The sequence below is a fragment of the Cervus elaphus genome, chromosome 9 (assembly GCF_910594005.1).
Source record: "Cervus elaphus chromosome 9, mCerEla1.1, whole genome shotgun sequence".
NCBI classification, from domain to species: domain Eukaryota; kingdom Metazoa; phylum Chordata; class Mammalia; order Artiodactyla; family Cervidae; genus Cervus; species Cervus elaphus.
The window spans coordinates 71,165,044-71,186,614 of record NC_057823.1 but is presented as its reverse complement, the minus strand read 5'-3'; the positions used below and the strand labels follow the sequence as shown (position 1 = coordinate 71,186,614).

Sequence of the window (21,571 nt, the reverse complement as noted above, 5' to 3'; positions counted from 1 at the left end):
GAGTGGTGTGGAATCTGCCCAGTTGATATTCTTTTATGAATTATGCATATGGGAAACTAAGATCGACATCTTACTGAGTGTGAGATGAATAACTCTTAAGTGTTCTCATTTGAATTAACTGGCAAATCTTGGAGAATAAAGACTTTCGCAAAGACATTCATCATTTTTAGTTCCTAATTTATCCATTGCAAAATGGAGGGAGCCTTCCCTAGGTTCCATGCTGAATGATATTCACTTCAATTTTTTAAAAAGTTTTCGCTTGTCTCATCTTAAAGTAGTGCCTATTCAGAGAAAAGAAAGTAGAGAAAAGAATGGAAAGGAGAAAGAAATCATCTTTGTGCTATAATACAGAGTTAACTGCCATTAATGTTACCGGTCAATCACGTAAGATGTTTACTTACTGTTTTACAAATATAGCTGTCCCTGGTGCTGAGGGAGATAGGCCCTCTGAAGGTATCTGTAGTGCTATGGAGGGGGCAGTTACTCAAGTAACTGGAGTACAAGACATGAAGACCAAATGTGACCAGAGCTGTACCAGGATGGAGGAGGAAGTGATTAATTCTAGCTGAGGTTCTTGGGCAGGTTTCATGGGCTCAGTGCATTTAAACTCCACTTGGAAGATAAGTAGGATTTTAGGAAGTAAATTAATGACACTGAATGTTTATACTTCATAAACTTTTGAAAAAAATAGTGAGTTGCATGTTCAAAAAAACCCATGTGTTTCAGTTACTGTGGATCTGAACTTCTTCATGTTTCTCTGATATTTATCACCTCCACAGGGGAAATTAATATCGAAACTCGTTGAGTCCTTAGAGGAAAAGTGAAATAGTAACATCAGATTCTAAATGAATCTGCTTCAAAATTTTATACACATGAGTATTAAACAGAGGGGTACTAAAAGCCTTTCATTTTTAACCTGTGGCTTTCTGTTGGCAAGGAAGACATTCAAAGATAGTGACTTGTGGAACTGGTAACCACAGATAGTATAACTAAATCCTTAAGGTTATGTTCATTGACTCCCCCCAGGAGACCCAGGTTACACTGGTTTTGCTTTGGCTATCATCCTCTGAACTTGGTTTGGCTCTATTACAAGACTCACTGGTCTTTCATTATGGTTAAAATGTATTAATGTATTTGAAATAGGCAAGGTTTTTCATAAGCAAAATTGAAGCACATTAACAGTTACGATTGGGATTATTCTAGTGACAATACCAGAAATCTGTATGCTGACTTCAGCTCTAATCTTGAATGAATTTGATAATGCTGATAAGAGTATAGCTAGATATGGTCAATGATCTGTATGCCCATACCTATCATATATATATATATATATAATGTACGAAGGAATGTAGTTTCATGGATGTGGGTTTTGGAGCCAAACTGCCTACATTCAAATTCCAGCTCTACCACTTACTAGACAGGTAGTCTTAGGCAAATTATATAAGCCCTCTGTACTGTTATCCATAAAATGAGGCTATAGAGATAGTACTTCATGGGGTTGTTATGAAAAGTAAATGAGTTAATACACGTGAAGCACTCAGAACAGTGTCTTGCATGTGGCGTGCTTGAGTGCTGTGGTATCTGCTAAGTTTAGGTGTTGGGGTTCCTCCTACCTCACCTTGTATGTCTGGCTTTGTGGGATGGGTCATGGTCGTTGAAGCCAAGTGGCACTTGCATCTTTTCCAGCCTGGGGCAGGATTTGCCCCAGTGACTCAGAATCCCAAGACCTGACGCCTGTATCCGATCCTACCCTGGGTCTGTAGGAACTCTGTGCTGCATGATTCCTTGCAGATCGTGACCCCTTGGAAGGGAAACAGTTTCAGACAGATTTATTCTCAGTCTGTGCCCAGCTCTGAGAAGGAAAAACACTTGGAATTTGTTTTGTTTCTTAATTTTCATTGATGTCTAATGAATTTACAACATTGTGTTAGTTTCTGTTGTACAGCAGAGTGAATCAGTTATACATGTACATATATCCACTCTTTTTTCAATTTTTTTCCCATATAGGTCATTCCAGAGTACTAAATAAGGTTCTCTGTACTAGACAGCAGGGTCTCATTAGTTATCTATTTTATATATATAGTGTGTGTGTATATATACACACACACACATTATTTTATATATTTGTCAATCCCAATCTCCCAATTTATCCTTCCCCCCCTTTCCCCCTTGGTGACCATAGTTTGTTTTCTACATCTGTGCCTCTGTTTCTGTTTTGTAAATAAGCTCACTTGTACCCCTTTTTTATATTCCACATATAAGTGACATCATCTGATATTTGTCTTTCTCTGTCTGACTTCACTCAGTATGACGATCTCTAGGTCCATCTGTGTCACTGCAGATGGCATTATTTCATTCTTTGTAATGGCTGAGTAGTATTCCATTGTATATATGTACCACATCTTCTCTATCCATTTCCTCCATCAATGGACAACACTTGGGTTTATTATCTGCTCATTCCTGCTGCAAAGAAAACTACTAGGGTGACTCAAAATGTCTGCCCATGGCCAGGGTTTATACCTTAATACACTTAAGCAAGAAATACTTGACATTTGAGTAAGCTTTGTAGAAGAGTATCCCTAAAGATGGATGCCTCTTTTGCAACACCTAATTCAGTTCTTTGGGAGTTTAATTAAATTCTCGCTTAATTTCCAGTGTAACCTTGCATCAGTTGGTGTAAGCTACAGCCTGCTTGCCCTGGCATCCCTTCTGTGCATCATTTCTAAAGAATTGCAGTTTATTCTTTCCCTATTGGCCACTGGTTCTTTGGCCTTCGCTCTCCCCTTTTGCTATCCTGGTGTTTTTTCCCACCTTTCAGATTTGACTTCTAGCATCAGGAGACCTATTTGTTGTGGGTGCTTTTATTGAAAACTATTTTTAAATTCTCTAGTCTGCTGCCATGCTACCTCAACACATTTTTTTTTTCGGGGTTGGGGAGTAAATCCTTGCCACTGATTATGTCCTTCCATCACAGCCTAGCTCTGAACTCTGAGGTCAGGGATGCTTTTCCAGTTGACCATGTTCATCCTTTAGGCTGAGAACACTTTCCAGAAATGCCTAAGATCTGAAGGACCTTGGCTAGGGGAAAAGGTAAACTCCTTGAAGTCAGTGGCCAAGGATAGGGGCAGCCACATGCTCTCCCCCTGGAGTCCCCAAGATAGAGCCACAGCTTGGTATCACTCCACCTCCCACCTCAGGCAGGGAGGAAAGAATGTACTTCAATCTGCGTAGAATCCTCTCCGTGACCCCGTTTCTCCCCTTCTGGTCTTTCCAGTCTCTCAGACAGAACTGCAGGGGTTTGAGTCAAGGTGGGTCCTCTCTCAGCGGCGCATTATCAGGGAAGGGGAGGAGGTCAGCCGGGCAGTCAGAAACCTTTGCCCTCACACAGGCTCAGCGTCTCCAGCCCGCCCTAGTGGCACCCTGGGGTTTTGGCAGACTTGGCGGGTATCATATTTTCACATGGATGAACTGTACTCTACAACTTCTTCTGTGTACTAGGAACCCAAAAGTGTTGACATTAAAAATAAAGTTTTCTCTTTCTAGCTGTTTCAGTCCCCTGTTTTCAAGGGTGATCTGTTTTTCATGGCAGGGGCTATGGACTCGTGTTTACCTCTTCATGGAGGGCTCCCATGGAGTAGCAGTGGTATTTCTGAGACAGTCCCTGGCATCTCGGGCATCTGGGTGGGGATAGGTGCTTTCTGGTTAAATATTTTTAATTTGTGAGAACCCTTGTACTCCAGGAAAGTCTTCTCGGTTACATCTGGGCAGTAGATTTAGTCTCAGAGGCAGATGGTTCTGCACTTTGGTGTCAGAGCCCAGAGGATGGCGCTGTTTGTGGCAAGGATTCCTCCAAAGATGGCCTTTGAATCATGAGGCCTTTGCCTTTCTACCCTCCAGCGAGTGTATGCAGGAGCAGCTTGAATTTCACACAGAAGGCACCCCACAGTTGTTTCCACACAGCTGTTTCCCTCAGTGGGCCAGAGTGAGTCTCCGTGTCTTGAGTATCTTTGAGAAGGATCGTCTGCCACGTAACCATCTGCAGGGAGAAGTCAGAGGAACTTTCAGGGAGCCTGAAGACTGCAAATGGGGCTTTTATGTCTTGGTTTAGGGGTGCCCGGATGCGTTTCTTTTCCAGCCTGGACATTATGAGAACAGCTGAAAACATCCAAGCATGATTTTCCAGAATTTGGGTGGGGGTGGTGAAAACTCAACCTGCTCAGCCCAGGTCTGTTGCAATGCTTTGCATAATAATTAATGATGCACAAGCTGTTGCCTCATGGATGGTTTTGCTGTGTGCCCTTCACTTGTGACTAGCTGGAATCCTGTCATTTAAGCTGCTACCTTTCCTCACCTTCATGTCTTGGCCTTTGGAAAGAGCTACTTTAGTCATTATTACCTTTCGTTTTTTTCTTTCTTTCCCTTTTCGTAGGTCATTCAATGAAACCTATAGTTCTTGTCAGTTACATAGATCTTTGCTTCCTTTCTTAACCTTAACATTCAAAAAGAGAATACTTTCTGTACCTGGAAAATCTCAGTATCTCTGAACATTAGGGCAGCTGATGATAGAATTATTTATTCTTCTATGCCAGGTACTGTTTTAACACCCTACATATATTACTCATTGAATTCTCAATAACCCTCTGAAGTAGGATTTTGTAGCCCCTGTTTTACAGATGAGGCACAGAGAGTTTAAATAACTTTTCTAAAGTAGCACAATTAATTAAAGAGTAAAGGTAGGATTATGATGAAAGTCACACCATGTGGCTGGAAGGGATGGTACTGTTGCTCTCATGTTTTATTGAGGCCACTGAGGCTCAGGGAATTGTAGAAATTTATCTAGGCTTATCTTATCTTTAACCCAAGCACCTGTCCCAAGCACTGTTCATCACATGGAAACTACTCCTTATACTGAATATCTATTGGTTGGTAAAATGTGATACAGGGAAATCATTGAATAGGCAGTTATGTTCTACAAATGTGTGTGATCGGTTCAGTAATGTTCGGTGAGGGGTAATGTCGTCCATTAGCCTCATTGGTGAACCTAAACACAACTTCTGTTAGAGTGTCACTTTGGGCTTTATGACTGTCACTTTCCTGATGGAGGTGTGTGTGTGTGTGTACTCAGTTGCTTGCTCATGTCCACCTCTTTGCGACCCCATGGACTGTAGCCTGCCAGGCTCCTCTGTCCATGGGATTCTCTAGGCAAGAATACTGGAGCGAGTTACTGTTTCCTCCTCCAGGGAATCTTCCCAACCCAGGGATCAAACCCGTGTCTTCTGCAAGTCTCCTGCATTGCAGGCAGATTCTTTACCACTAAGCCACCAGAGAAGCCCTTCATAATGGAAGTAGGAAACTGCAAAATGCAGTAGCTCCGACATTGAGCTCTTATTGGGTTGGCTTTTGAAAAACTAACACTACATTGGAAAAATCATGCAGTTAGAAGTTGAGACATGTGGGTTAATAGTTTTAGCTCTCAGAACGACTATAACTCTGTGAGTATTGTCATGTTCCTGACCTCTCAATTTTCCCACACACATGGTGGAGAAGGCAGACCCAGTGTTGGTTTAGGTCACTTATAAAGTCCTGTAATCCACAGAGATAACTCATACATTAGCGAGTCCTTTGGGCCAATATATAGGATATTAGTTTAGATTTGTCTTTCAATAAATATCTTAATTTTGTTGAATCTTAGTTGTTTTATTTTTTTAGCCTTTCACATGGGTTGAGCATTCCTGACCTGCCTAAGTGTAGGACTTCTGTGAGGATTCAGTGAGATTCTGAGGATAGAAGTGTTTTGAATAATGTAACACTGTATGAATACAAGATATTATTTGTATTGAAAGTTAATGGAAAAGTGTCAGGTTTCTTGCCACTCCTTCCCCCATCCCAAAAAAAAAAAAAAAAAAAAGCCTGGAGTTGGGTCCTTCTTGGGCTGTTTCCTGTAGTTTATGGACTTCTGGAACGCTAAGGGGTCAATGGGGGCTTTGTCTTGCCTTGGGTCAGTTTCCCACGGTTGGGATAAGGCTGCACACTCTTTCTGCCTGACAACAACTTTATCAAACACACCCGCCACACAAACTGTGGTAATTTGGTAGACAAAAGTGTGGTTTTGAGTTACACTAACCTCCGCTTTGTTCAAAGCCCCCCCCACCCCCACCCCTTGGAATCTGATATCTTCTTGCAGACCAGCAGACGTGCACGTGTCCCCAGCTTTACAGATGCCTTCAAAACAGCCTGATAACGCCCCCCCCACCCCCCTGCAAAAAAAATTTTGTGTGCCACATCTAACTCCATCTCTCGGTGGGGATATTTCTAACTCCTTGCAGTTCCTTTAAGGAAGTGTGATCCGAAAGGGTCAGACATTTGGCATCTACTTGGGGGAAAACTTTGAAAGAATTCCTGATGCTCCCCCTGGGGTAGGGCTGGCTTTCTCCAACAGAACTAGCCCTTTGGAGTGTCTTTGCCACATAAGGGCTTGTGTGAGGCCTCAGGCACTAGTTGACGCTGTCTCTTCCCCACAACAGATGGTCAAGCCTTCAGTTTCAGCTAGGGATCCGCTGTCGAGAGGGCGGGCAGAAGATGCTGCCAGCGTGCCAAGTGACAGGGCAGCTTAGGGTAACTGGGATCTGGTTTGTGCCCAGCATAGCTTTTGTGCTAACGATGGGCTGGTGACAGGCGCCTCGCCCGGCTCATCGCCGAGGCAGAAGATCCCCTGCTCCCTTGATTCTGTTTCTCTGGCAGAGCTAACGTCCTGTTTGCCTGCCTTTCAAAATCCATTTTGGCACCAGATGGACCCCCTCATGGTGGCTAGCAGTTGTCTGACTTGAAGATGTCAGAGGGTGTGCTGACAGCTCCTTCCAACACAACCTGAATCTGGCTGTCGGGTCTGGCTCAAATGGCTTTAAACATACACAGGTGGTGAATATTATCTATCAGTCCTGGAGAACCAGGTGTGGGAGTCGGGTGCCCACTGGACGGAAAATGGCAGCGACGTCTCCCTCCACAATGTTCAGGTTGCCGGGGTGGAAACAATTGTACTAATAATTACTCTTATTTGTGCAGTTGCCATTGTGGTACAGTTGCTGTCGGTGGTACAATTAGTATTAATATCAACAATGCAGTACTTCTGTGATTATTAAAACTACTGTAGCACAATGGTTAAAAGCACAGACTCTGCAAATTTGAGTTGATCCACATTTAATAACCTTTGGGCAACTTATTTACATTCTCTGAACCTCAGTTTCCTCATCAATACAATGGGATTAATAGTAGAGGTTATTTAGGAGGCTTGAATGGGAAAATGTATTTGAAGTTCTCAGCTTTCTGAACACAAAGTAAACACCTAATACATGAGAGAGATTATTATTATGACAGCCACCATCACTGTGTGTGCCGTGTTCCAGACACTGTGTATCATTGCAGTTAATTTTCATAGTCACCTTCTATGGTGGGGACTGGCATTATACCCAAATTCTAGGTAAGAAGTGTGGTGCAGAGAAGTTCAGCTCTTTATCAAAAGTCACACAGCAGTATCTGTCAGAGTTTGATAGGAATCTCATTCAGAATATTTTTAAGGGTCGTGGCTTTTCTATCATCCCAAGCCGACTCTTACTGTCAATTTAGTGATAATCAGCCCCGTCCTGGGGTTTGTGTGGCTTTTAAATATTCTCTTCCAACCAGCTGTCCTTGAAAGCAGCAGCCAATTTTCGCACTTTGGGTGTCTTTGGATGTAAGCTTGAGCCCGGTCAAGATGGCAGACTTACTATCCCTGACCTCCACCACATCAAACGGTTTCCAACAGTAAGGTGTGATCGCTAGGGCTCCCAGCACTTGCTATCTGAGAGTTCAGAGGGAAGGGACAGTGCAGAGGCACTTAGGATTGTGACTACTCCCTCAAACCCCTCCTCTGTCCCTCAGACTCCCCTGCTGAATGTGGTCAGGAGTCTGCACGGGCCAACAGGCCAGTGTTGCTCTTTGAGCTGGATTTTATTTTACCCAGCTGGGCTCAACAGTACGCCATGAGTCATTTATCTTGTTGAGAAAGGTTGATAAACTTTGGCCTCTGTGAAGAGAACCTGGAAGTAGGGATGAAGGATTGTTCAGAAGCCAGATATTATTGATGGACAGTTGAATGTTGCATGATGTTGAAAGAGCTGTTTCAGGAAGATGTTTACATTTTAAAATGTGATTTTTGGGGTTGACAAAGTCATTGTCTCTCTTCAAAGAGTTATTCCCATGCCATACTTCCCTCTTGGCAGAGTCTAAGGGACTGGGGAAGAGAGAGATTCTGTTGGGACATTGCTTAGTCTGGTTTTCAGAAATTGGCTGAATTTGGTGCTTCTTGGTGCTGTGCTCTCATTATTGAGGTGCTATTTGGTTGATAGACTTTATACTCAGAGCTAAATCCAGACATCCCAGCTTGATGGTTCCTCACAAATTATGTGTATTGAAGTAGGAATTTTACTGCATTATAGACTTGAAATGAGGAAAAGGTGATGACAGGAAAATTCCTATGAGAATTTAACTGAGCAACATTTTAATGCATTGTAATATTTTGGGGAAGTGGGCCTGAAACCCACATCCCTAAAAGTAAAAACAATGAAGAACTTTCAGCAGCTTTTAAAATGCTTCTTTCCCCAAACATATTAATAGGTAAATGGAGAGGTTTAATTATAGGTAACTAACAAGAATGCCCTAATTGGACACTTTTGATCATGCTGCCTTTCCATGATGAATTTCAACAACTCCCACCTAAGAAATATAGAAATAACTCTCCTGATTTACAGAAGGGTAGAAATAACTCATCTAATTTATCACCCAGTGCAGGACACTTTTAAAAGTTAAAGTGGGTACTATTCATCTTGTTGTTGTTGCTCAGTAGCTCAGACTCTTTTGCGACCCCATGGACTGCAGCACTCCAGACTTCCCTGTCCTTCACTACCTCCCAGAATTTGCTCAAACTCATGTGCAGTGAGTCAGTGATGCCATCCAGCCATCTCATCCTCTGTCATCCCCTTCTCCTTCTGCCTTCAATCTTCCCCAGCATCAGGGTCTTTTCCAGTGAGTTGGCTCTTCACATCAGGTGGCCAAAGTATTTGAGCTTCAGCTTCAGCATCTGTCCTTCCAATGAATTTTCAGGGTTGATTTCCTTTAAGATTGGCTGATTTGAACTATTCACACTTACAGTAATATAGCTGGTGTAAACTAGTATAGTTCCTGGCAAATTGAGACCTTTGGTCACCCTAGCCAGTAAAACCCATGGATCTCATTATAGAATCAATTCAGAGATCAAGGTGCCTATGAAGCAGGACATTCCTTCTTCCATCACAAATAGCTTTTGTCTATAGCTGGCATGTAAGGAAAACATATGGGATATGTTCAAGAAATCAATGGATTTTAGTCAGTATGTGAATCTTCTCATAAGCACTCCTAGTCAGAATATTTTACTTGGGCTTCCCTGGTGGCTCAAAGGGTAAAGAGTCTGCCTGTAATGCAGGAGACCCAGGTTTGATCCCTGGGTCAGGAAGATCCCCTGGAGAAGGAAATGGTAACCCACTCCAGTATTCTTGCCTGGAGAATCCCCATGGACAGAGGAGCCTGGTGGGCTACAGTCCATGGGGTCACAAAGAGTCGGACACGACCAAGCAACTTCACTTTCACTTTCATGTTCAAGAAATCAATAGACTTTAGTCAGTATGTGAATCTTCTCATAAGCACGCCTAATCAGAATGTTTTACTTGGAGATGCTCGGATAAAAAGTGTTTATCATGTCCTTATGTTCATCCAGCATGTATTTTGCTGGTTCGTCATCTGTGAATTTACGGGGCTTAAATTACATGTTATTGTTGGGGACCATGAGTAATTCTCAGGCAATTATCTCCAACTGGAACCTGCCTTAAATTATAGGGAAGACTTACCCTCTCTTTGAGTCAAAATACTTCCTTGGGGGCTTAATTCTTCTGTGAGATCTGTTGGCATCATGGAGAGCATTCTCTTCATATAGAATGTCTAACTTGGGTGTGAAACAAAGACTAAAGCTTTCCACAAAATACTGGCTCTATCGTCATTCTGAATGTTTCAGAAAATGCCCAGAGAATAGAATGCACAACCCGGAAGTGACTTAACTACTTTTTTTCCCCCTTCTGTGGAGGACTGAAATGCTAACCATGGTAATTTTTTTCTTCACAGGTTCTTCTTGAAATTTTTCCTCAAATGTAACCAAAATTGCCTAAAGAATGCGGGAAACCCACGTGACATGCGGAGATTCCAGGTGGGTCTGTCTTGTCCTTCTTATACCTGAATAATGACATGAGTATCAGGAGAGGGTAAAAGAAGTCTTAGGTGGAGAAGATCCAGAGTATCGTTGTATCATTGTTTTCCCAGAGGTGACAAGCAGGTGAGTTTGGGTCCCTAGGTGTCTTTTCTCTAGAAGTTGTTGTTTTAATTAGAGAAGGATCAGGACTGGGCCACCTGCGTTCAATGGTTGAGGCAGTGGCACCCTTTGAGCCTCGTCTGGCTTCCCGAATGGACTCATAGGCTTAAACCTCCCCAACCTCCAGGATCTAATGCCGGATGATCTGAGGTGGAGCTGATATAATAATAATAGAAATAAAGTGCACAATAAATGTAATGTGTTTGAATCATCCTGAAACCACCCCCCGCTCACCCTATCCATGGAAAATTTGTCTTCCATGAAGCTGGCACCTGGTGCCAAATATGTTGGGGACCACTAGCTTAAACCACTGCAGGTTAAGTGAAGCACATAGAGATGATGAAGTCTTTGCCTAAAGTTCTACAGGTAGAAAACTGGTCAATAGGAGCTTTGTTCTGTTTTGGAATTACGTCACTTTTCTCCTTCCTTTCTCTTGTTTTCCTTTTCCAATCTTGGAGATTATCGGTAATTATCTTATTAAAAGTGGATCTCTGAAGAAGCAGGGTGTAGGGCAATGTGCGTTACATTCCGTCTGTTTGAGAAATGTCCTTGTACAGCCCGTGTAAATGTTTTCAAGCATCAGTCAGATCCACCACCATTTAAAGCTTTAGTGGTATGTTAACCTCATATAATTACACATTTACTAAAGGAAAAATATGTGAAAATACATTTGTTAACTTCCAAAACACAGAATGGTGGTTGGGCTTTAGGAAATGTTGCTAAATTCTAGGTACGTGCTTCTCAAACTCTAAAAGTGCCAAGAATCCTCTGGGGATCTTGTTAAACTGCTAATTGAGGTCTGTGGTGGGCCTGAAATTCTACCTTTCTAACAAGCTCCCAAGTGATGGGCAAAGCCATGGACCACACTTGGAGTAGCAAGGTTCTAGACCCTTATGTTGCTCTCCATCTAATTTTATGACTAACTCATTTGGTCAATGTTAGTTTCTTCACCAGAGTAATGATGCGTCCATCTATGGATGCCCATGTGGTTTGTCAGTGAAAATATCTTGGAGTTTAAGATATGTTCTTAGGTGGAGTTAGTCTGCTTTAAGTGTAGATTGAAATATAGGATCTCTGAGAGGATCTGGACAAATTTTCTTTGCACATTCTCTGATGGGAGAAAGGGAAGGGATGATTCTGGGCATTAATTTTTGGATGTCAAGATCTCTTAGTCTCCAAGGTGATTATTTTTTTTAATAGGTGAGACTTAATAGTCTCATGAAAGAACAAATTCAGTAGAAAGAAGACCCTTGCTCCTGAGATTCTGAAGCAGTTCTGGAAATCATTTGGCCTTGACACCTTTTGTCCTGACAGATGAATGGGGAGAACCCCTAGATGCCTAGTTTCCTGGAAAATGTCTCTCCTGGGGAGCTTCTGACCAATTGGGCAGACTTGGGTGCTCTCATTCCTACCCAGGACATTTTTGTGTTGAGTTGGAGTATCTTTGCTGGTGCAACATGTGATGGTGTTAAATATGTGCTGCTAAGTGTCTTAAAATGTGAGAATGTGTTTCATATAAACTGTGTTGTCACTTACCTTGGCCTTGAAATGGGCCATGTACCTCCTTTGACCAAGCTTGGGTTAGGAACAAGACATGTCCAGACATGAACCAATTCATGACATATAATAAATGTGTCTAGACATGTGTGATGCTTTATGAATACTAGGATCAACTTGGCTGTGCTTCACAGGGCGACAGAGTTAGAGATTGTCTTCAGTGATGTTGGGAATCTAAAAGAGAGTGTGTGTGTAAGATTTCAGGGGCCTTATTTTCCCTTGCAGGACCTGCTAGTGAAATGTCTGAAAGCTTTGAATTATAGGAATGTAGCTCTTGGATGAGATGAGAACCAACTCAGTCTGTTATTTTTGAGAGTGTCTAGAAAGCTTTATTTTTGCAGACAAAGTAGTTATTCTCTGTTGGGTAGAAGGGCTACTGAGACAAGGAGACATGAGTTAGATTTCCGCAAAACCTCAATTTCCTCTACTGTAAAATGGAGTAAAAATGATGATGATTCTTAGTTCACAAAGGACAGTACTTTAAAAGCATAACCAATTTGCAAAAGATAAAATATAAATGTACGATTTTGAAGGAAATATTTGCTGTAAACTAAAGCTGGGCCAATAGTTGAGCACAGGGTTTCTCAGCCTGGGCAGAAATGACACTTGAGACTGAATAAGCCTTTGTTGGGAGGGAGGTGGATTTGTTCGGTGTGTCAAAGGATATTTAGCCAGAATCACTGGCCTTTTCCCACCAGATACCAGTAGAGAAACCATCCTCCACCCCTCGCAGTCATGAGAGACACCAAAATGTCTCCAGACATTGACAAATGTCCCCTGTGGGAAAGGGGATGCAGAATTGTCCCTGGTTGGGAATCACTGGTTTAGTCCTATACCTGATGACCTCTGACATATTCTCCTGCTGACAGTGCTACTGTCCCAAAGAGTGCACCCTTTGATTACACTTGAAAGTTGCCCAACACAAGGTCCAGCCTTGACAATGCTCTTTCTTAGTATTCTCCAACTGAGCCTAAAGTGGGTGGACCTTTCCCAGTAGGGGCTGCTACCTTGACCACTAGAGTCAGTCTTGTGGCAAAGAAGAGCTCTATCAGCAATGACGAAGTCCTTATTGGAGCTCAAATTTAATCCACTTTATTCCCATCACCTACTTACTGGGAGAGGAAAGAGGGAGTCTGTGGCAGAATGAGCACTGACATTTTGTTTTGTATTTGTGTACATTTGCATATTTCATAATCATCACTTTTACACAGTTAGCACATGGTCTTATGCATTGTTGGATATATCTAGCAACTGCAACTCAATGAGCCCTAAATACCATCGTCAGCCTCATTTTTTGTGTGGGCCTCTGCCTCAAGCTTGGTTTTCTTCCTGTGTTCCTTGTCTTGGTTCATTTCTAACTGTATTAAGTGCTAGGGAGATGACCATTTATATTTGGGTCTGCATTCATATTTATATGTATAAATATATGAGTCCATATATGCATCTTGATATACATCTATGGACATTGTCTGTAATGATGATGATGATGATGAAGCTAACAGTTATGGTGTACTTATTATGTGAGCAGTTTTGTGCTAAGTATTTTATATGAGTTACCATGTTTATCTTCACAACACATCCAAATAGGAATTAGGGTCATGCAAATAGGAATTACTTCCACTTTACAAATGAGGTACGTGAAGTTTAGGAAAGTTAAGCAGTTTGCCTAAAGTCACACATCTGCTAAGTCCTGAGGCAGTGATTCAACCCAGTCTATCTGACCCAGATGTTCTCTAATGTGGTGCAACAGTAAAGAACTTGTCCACAGCCTTTAGGCAGATATGTAGTGAGGCAGTAAGGAGGTCTCTCTACATCTGAGAGCCCAGTGGGTACCTGTGAATAGTATTAGAATCCCAGGGAAGTCAAGGAACAGTGTTCAAAAGGGTGTTTGCCCTGAATAGAACCTAAGGAGGCCGGCTGCCTGAAGAACACTGGGATTCCAATATATCTCGTCAAGCAGAATGTGGAGTTGTGTGGAAGGGGAGGAACTTGAGCACTGTTTCTGATTATAGCCACGGTACTGGTCAGTGTTTACTCATGTGAACTTTAGAGAAAGAGGCCATTGCTCCGAAGACTGCCTGAGCTTCACCTAATTGGTAGAGGTTTTGCCCAGTTCTCCAGGGCAAGAAAGACCCTTCAACAAATGAAGCCTGAATCCAGGCGCCCCTGACGGCTCAGAGCACTCATTTGGAAATCATATTGACGTTCCCAGCTCTTAGGACTAAACCAAAAGGGGGAGGATGAATCTTCTGTGCAGCTGTGCTGGTTGGCAGAAATGAGTCCTAGAAGCACTGGTGGAAGGTTTCCCATGAGCAAACATATGATTTTCCTCATTTTCCTCATAGTACGCTAATTGGAAAGCTGGTTTCAAATATTTTGATGTCACTGTTGCCTCTGAGGGCAGCGAGAGAGAGTCATGTTGGCATGAGAAGACTCCCTTCTCCTCTTTACATCTCAATGTGGCTTTCCCAGTGACACTGAAATCCCAAGGCCCAGAGACATCTGAGTGAAGGCACACCCTCCTGCCTGTCCAGTGGGCTCCCCTTACCTGTTAGGGATGCTGCTTTCTCTCTTGTCCCACTCCCCAGGCCAGCTGATCTGCATGCAGCCAGGCCAGAGTGCATCTCCTCTGAACAGCAATCAGAAGCCTATGTAGGTGACTGAGGAGGACATAAGAAAGGTTGTTGATCTCTTGACATGTAAAGACATTCTGTCAAGCAAACTCAGCCTCACAGCAGCTGAGCTTCTGGTGTGTAAACAGAGGCTGCTTAATTACACAGGTCATGTCAATTAGCGTGACCTTAGCGTTTTTGAGAAATTCATCACTTTCTGCAGAGCTCAGCTGTATTCATAGTTTCAGGCAGTATGGAATAAGCCTTGTAGAGAATTTGGTACAATCTTTTTATTTTTAAGCTTATAATTGATGTTTTCTTTTGAAATCCCCAGGCTGTGGTTAGGGTAACAAACTTGCTTAAATACAACAGTGGATACAGGCTTCATTCAGTTCTGTGGGTGTGGGGACGATGGGAGAAAGAGAGCAGGAGGGAAGGCGGTGGATAGAGACAGCTCTCTCTCCTGACGGGGAGAATTTCCCTGTGACTAAATGAGCCTGTTTCTTCATCTTGACACTAAAAAGATGCTAATGTCAAAGGACTGTGTTAAAACCATGTCACGGGTCTGGTTTTTAACTGACGGGAGCTAGACAATTCAAGCTTAAGATTTAAATCCTTATCAATAGCTTCCCTTGTTGGGGCTGGCAGAGCGGGGAGGTGAGGGCAGGAACAAGAGCTGGGTACAAGCTGTCATCACAGTAGATACCGTAATACCTGGAGAACTGGGAAGTAAATTTCCAAATTCATCTTATTGCTTTAACAAAGTTTTCCATAGGCTGTAAATCTGTATCTGTGTATAAATGTTAGACCTGTAACTACACGTGAACATAAATGTAAGATATGCTTGTTTATGCATGCATGCCTGCACTCAGTAGTATTTATTGGCCTGGTAGGTGGTGAGTATATTGTGATAGGAACAGGAAAGATGGAGTGTTTGCTCTAATGAATCTTAAATTCTAGTTGGGATCTATTAGTTAGGATAATACTAGCTGCTGTAACAAATAGACCAAAGAAGATTTAATGGCTCACATTCAACAGAAGGTTGTTTATTCCTAACATAATGGTGCAAAAGTGTTCCTGGTGGGTGAGTAGCTCTTGTATGTGAAGTAGTCTCCACCACCCCCTAGAACCTTATTGTCTCTATACATCCAGTTGAAGGGTAAAGAGTGCATGGAGGGGCTTGTGGGCTTAAAAACCTTGTCTTAGAAATGATTCTTGTCAAATCTGCCCACATTCTACTGGCTAGAAGTCTGTCACACAGCCATGTATGACCACAGAGAGGCCTGAAAATGTCTAGTTGTACTGTCCAAGAAGAAAAGATAGTTATATGGGGAACAGTGACCTTCAGTTGCTACACTGTGTATAAATAAATAATTTCACAGCATTAAAAATTTCAATTATTGCTTTAAGGAAATGAAGCAGGGTGTTATGAGAGAGAACACCAGTGTGGGATGGGGGATGGGAACATACTTTAAAAGCAGGTGACCAAGGAAAACTTTCAAGGAGGGGACTCTTAAGCTCAGAGCTAATGGATAAGAATAAGTCATTCTGAGAAAAGCCAGAAGAATTTTCTGAGCAGAGAGAACAGCAAGCCCAAAATTCATGTTTGTCTCTTGTTTTTCTGAGACGAACAATTTTCTTTTGCTTACTCATCATTTGGAATGGGGGTTGGGTAAGAAATATGAGGCAAGACTACCAGGTTTTTCTTCCCCCAAATTCCCACCAAAAATGTGTGGTCTTTCAAAAATGATGACGTAGCCAATGACATTAAAAGGTAACTCTCTCTGCCCTCCCCCCTTCTTTGGTGAAATCTATAAATTTTGGAGAATCCTTCTTATTTATTCAGAAGCCCACAGGGTATGATTAGAGGATTCTTAAAATATATGCCCATTCTCTGAAGTTTTGGTCTGCTTTTAAAGGCACTTAAAGAAAGAAGGAAACGTTCTCAACCCTTTTATTTCTCTCCCACCATTCCCCACCCCCGTCTTATATTGTTTTGACAAACAGCACATCTTGCAATTAAATTCTTTACCAACAGAATGCTAGGGGCCTGAGCCGCAATCACTCTCTTCCTACAGAATAATTTCAAGATGCACCATGCTGATTAATTATACTGAAAGCAGCTCTAATGATAGTTTCAGAATACAGGATTAATTCACATAACATGGTAAATACAAATGGTGGATTTTCAACCTGATATATTAAACCATTACGGCTTATTGGGCAAATATGTATCTTGGCATGAGCCTTATGCCGGGCCTTGGCAGAAAATATGCATCACTGAAAAGGAATCCTTATGAACAGGATTTGATGAGTGGTAGCTCTGCACTTAGAGGAAATAAATTCCTACATTAAGTACAGTTGCTATTGAAAAAAATGTAAAATATATTAAAGGATAGACATAGAAGTGTTTGGTTTGATCAGTGTTGCCCCATGGATACTGGATCTGAGGATGCGTGGTGCTTACTGAGAGTGGCCAACCCAGAGATATTCTTATATTCTTCCACTTTTGAGGTTGTAACTTACAGAGCTCTTACTGTGTGTGAGACCTTGTTCTAAGTGTTTTACGTGTATAATTTTATTTGTTTTTCTACCCTCTTTCCCTTGTTTACTTTGCTTCAAATGAGCACATTGACCTTCCTTCTCTTCCATCATTTTTCTTCACCAAATGTACTAAACTCATTCCTTCCTCAGGATTTTTGCACTTGCTATCCTGTGCTCCTGGAAATTCTTCCGCCACATCATTGAATGGCTGGTTACTTCTTATTAGTCAGATTTCAGCTAAAATGTCACCTCCTTAGAGAGGCCTTCCTAATCATCCACTCAAAAGTAGTTCCCGCCTGGGCTTCACCCCCTTCCTCATTTTATTTTCTTGGAACTTTTTACGTTCTGAAATTTGCTTTCATTGTTTATCTATTTATTGTCTAAAAGCTCTTTTTTATTTTGGACAGAGACTAAGCTCTTGATGGGCACATACTTTGTCATTGCTGCTTCTCCAGTACGTAAAACAATGCCTGACAACTATTCCTATGATTCAATTACTTATTTAAGGTTACAGGCTAGTGAGTGATGGAGTCGGGGTTCACACTCAGCACTGTCTGACCCCGGAATCCTAACTGACGGCTACATGCTATTTTCTTGCTTCCAGTTTCTGTGTCCTTGTACCGTGGACCCATAGGCCGAAAGCACGCATGGCAGTTATGTATACTTGGGCTCACTGTTACTTAAAGTGGCCAGTGGGAACACATAAATGGAGCACCAGTTAAATGCCAACAACAACATTAAAAGGCATCAAAAGCATCCTGATTCACAGAGAAACTAGGTTCAGATCAATGATGAGTTTTTATGTCTACAATGTGTCACAGTTCAGGAGACAGAAGTTGAGTCTAGTTTCTAATGGTTCAAATTAGTTTAGCACAGGAATCCAAGGATTTAGAAGTGTCCGTTCTTATCTTACTGTTAAAAGAAGAGATATTTTTGTCTTGAGGCTCAAAGGGTGGATTTAATTCAGCTACTCAATCCCTCACTCCTGCAGTTCCACTCTGTTACATCCTGTAGGTTCATGCGTCCTCCATAATTTTTAATGAGTTATTTGGGATCTTTCAACCAGATAGAAACTTGCAATCAAGCTGGTTTCAGAGAATATCTCTTTCCATATCAGCCAAGGAGATTTTAAAGGACAAAGTTAATGAAGACCCAACTGCTGCAGACCATTTTTATGTAGATAATACCTAAAGTGTACAGTCAGATAGACAGCGATGTGTACTGGAAGAGACAGTTAGGGGAAAGAGGACCTCAGCCAGGAGCATGGATTGAGAGGCCAGAAGTGGACCTAGAGTCCGAAGTTTCCCTTCAACTTTGCCTCTGCTCTTAATTCATCCTGTGGCCTTGAAGTTTTTAAGCCTCTTGGGTCTCAGTTTTCCAAGCTGTAAAAGGAGGAATTGGATACATTCGCAGTATCATAACTACCAAGGTCTCCTTTTGTCATTTTCTCTTATGAACCTCTTGTGGTGACGTATCTTTCAACTTAATTGCATTTATTGAATAAGAGTCACACTCTCTATTTTAAAATTAGTCAAAGCCATGGAGACTGCCAATTTTGAGCTTCTCATGTACATGAGATAACTGTTTCCACATGGAACTGGTATGATCCTGTATCAACAAAGGAAAGTTAGTGCATGTTATAGTATGCGTCCTTACTATGGATGAATTAGGGTGCCCTTTCTGCTACCTTAGAAAGCTCGTAGTTGGGAGCCACTAGATTGGCTGATCTCTTGGGTCTCTTGGGACTCATTGGAGGAGCCTGTAAAGAGCAGTTCAGTTGATAGGTTGGGTGTAGAATGTGGGCTGTGTGAAGCAGAGGGTAAAGTTTGACCCAGTAGACTTTATTTTGTAGGGAAGTTTTAGGCTTACAGAAAAATGAATGGAAGGTGCAGAGAGTTCACATACACTTCCTTAATACTCCTTACCCAGTTTCCCTTATTAACATCTTGCATTAGTGTGATACGTGTGTTACAATTGATGTGTCAGTATTGATATACTATTATTAATTTCCATAGTTTACAGTAGGACTCACTGTGTTATACATTCTGTGGGTTTATACAGATTCATGATATGTGTCTACCATTACAGTGCCATTTAGAATGGTTTCATCTCCATCCTCCCCAACTGGTTCCTCTGTGCTTTGCCTATTCATCTCTCCTTCCCTCTTTTCAAACTCCTGGCAACCACTGGTCTTTCCACTATCTCCATAGTTATCCCTTTTCCAAAACATTGTATAGTTGGAATGATGAAGTATATAGTCTTTACAGGTTTGCTTTTTTCATTTAGCAATCTGCATTTAAGTTTCCTTCATGTCTTTTTGTGCCTTGATAACATATTTCTTTTTATTGCTGCATCATCCTCCATTTTGTGGATTACCAGTTTGTTTATTCATCCATCTGTTGGACATTCTGGTTGCTGATGCCTTTTATTTAGTCGAATTTTTTTATTACTATGATGGTTAAATCACATGCAGTTGTACAAAATTATTCAGAGGGATCCTGTGTATCCTTTACTCAGTTTCCCCTAATAGTGATATTTTGCAAAATTGACCAGTATTAGATTGTTCTATTGTTCTATTGCTCAGATGGTAAAGAATCCACTTGCAATGTAGGAGACCCAGGTTCAATCTCTGGGTCAGGAAGACTTCCTGGAGAAGGGAATGGCAACCCACTCCAGTATTCTTGCCTGGAGAATTTCATGGACAGAGGAGCCTGGCGGGCTACAGTCCATAGGGTTGCAAAGAGTCGGACATGACATACAGTATTCATACAGGATATAAACATTGATACAATCCACTCATCTTATTCACATGTCTCTAGTTTTACTTGTACTCATCCATGTGTATATTTTAGTGCTATACTATTTTGTCATGTGTAGGTCTGTGTATCTGTCACCCCACAGTCAAGATATTAGACATTTTCATCACTGCAAAGATGTTGGCCTCATGTAGCCTCCACTTCCATCTTCCCTCTGCCCCTAATCTCTGCCAACCACTTCTCTGTCCTTCATTTCTAAATTGTTGTTATGTCAAGAAGTAGTAAATAGAATCATGCAGTGTATTAATTTGCTATGACTGCTGTAACAAAATACCACAGGCCCAGAATGTATTTTCCCAAATCCTGGGGGCTGGAAGTTCTGGATCAAGGTTCTGGCAGGCTTGGTTTTGTCGGCTTGCAGATGGCCATGTTCTCGCTATGTCCTCACATGGTCTTTTTTCTTTGCCTGAAGACCCTTGTGTGTCCAAATTTCCTTTCCTTGTAAGGGTATCAGTAAGATTAAATTAAGACCAACCTTAACAGCCTCATTTTAAATTTAATTACCTCTTCAAAGGTTCCATCTGCAAATACAGTTGTATTCTGAAATTCCAGGGTTAGCACTTCAACATGTGAATTTTGAGGGGGACACAATTCAGGTCATAATATGCAGTATGTAGCCTTTTGATAGTGGCTTCTTTTCACCTGACATAATTCTCTGGAGATTCAGTCAGATGTATCAATAGTTTATTCCTTTTGATTGCTGAGTGCTATTTTCTATGGAATGCCTCTTAATGCCTTTTAATTTTATGTACTTCAAGCCAGTGCATTTCATACCTTTATTAAGGGCTCTGAATTAATGCAAACATAGAATAAGCTAAACCCAGAGGTGAGGAAGCTGTGAAATAGACCAACTTTAGCACTAATTTCCTTACATTGAGTTATCATATATAAGCCTTAAAAACCAAGATTTATAATTTTTAAATTGTTATTAAAAATTAAGTTCCTGAAGATGTTATATTTTAGAGAGAGGTACTTCTTACCAAGATATTCTAAATTTAAACACGGAAAACATTTTTATGACTTAATCGTCCCCCTAGAAATGTTTAAAGATATAGATTTCAACTCTTGGTGGCCTATGTCCTAACCCTTCTTCCGCATGAACTGCTGTTTTTGTTAATGTGATCTGCCACTCATCACTGAATTTAGCTGCCTGTGTCTTTTTGAAAATCCGCTCATGAGACAGATTATACTTCATCAATTTGAGAGAACATAGTTGAGACATACAGGGTCTCCTGCTTGATTGGAAGGGAAGAGGGACAGCCTAAAGAATGATAGCAAGGAAATAATAACCAATAACAAAGTTCTTAGAGAATCCCTCATTAAAATGACATATTAGGAAAAATACACTGCATTGATAAAATGCAGAAAATTTTACAGGCTATTTTCAGAGCAATAAGGTTTCATTTCATTTCAAGTTTAGAATGTAAAAGGCTAATAGGCAGATGGTTTATAAAAAGCAAAAGTACAGAAACCATTGAAATTTGCAATTCACAAGAGGCCTAAATTACATAATTAAATGTTGTGAACATGAAGGTCTTTAAATTTGTAAGATTTCATTGTTAAGCTAATAAAGGGTGAATGTAGAAGAATTAATTTCTGTATCCTTGTAT

The 21,571-nt window shown here is 41.3% G+C and overlaps 1 protein-coding gene across 7 annotated transcripts in view; it reads left to right on the top strand.

Annotated features, from left to right (window-relative positions):
- Positions 1 to 21,571, top strand: part of EBF1 (EBF transcription factor 1) — a 402,958-nt gene that overhangs the window by 244,179 nt on the left and 137,208 nt on the right. For all 7 annotated transcript variants that reach the window (XM_043913423.1, XM_043913422.1, XM_043913421.1 and 4 more), the window contains exon 7: positions 10,189 to 10,270. In XM_043913423.1, coding sequence (XP_043769358.1) covers positions 10,189 to 10,270 — 82 coding nt within the window. The remainder of the gene's footprint in view (positions 1 to 10,188; positions 10,271 to 21,571) is intronic.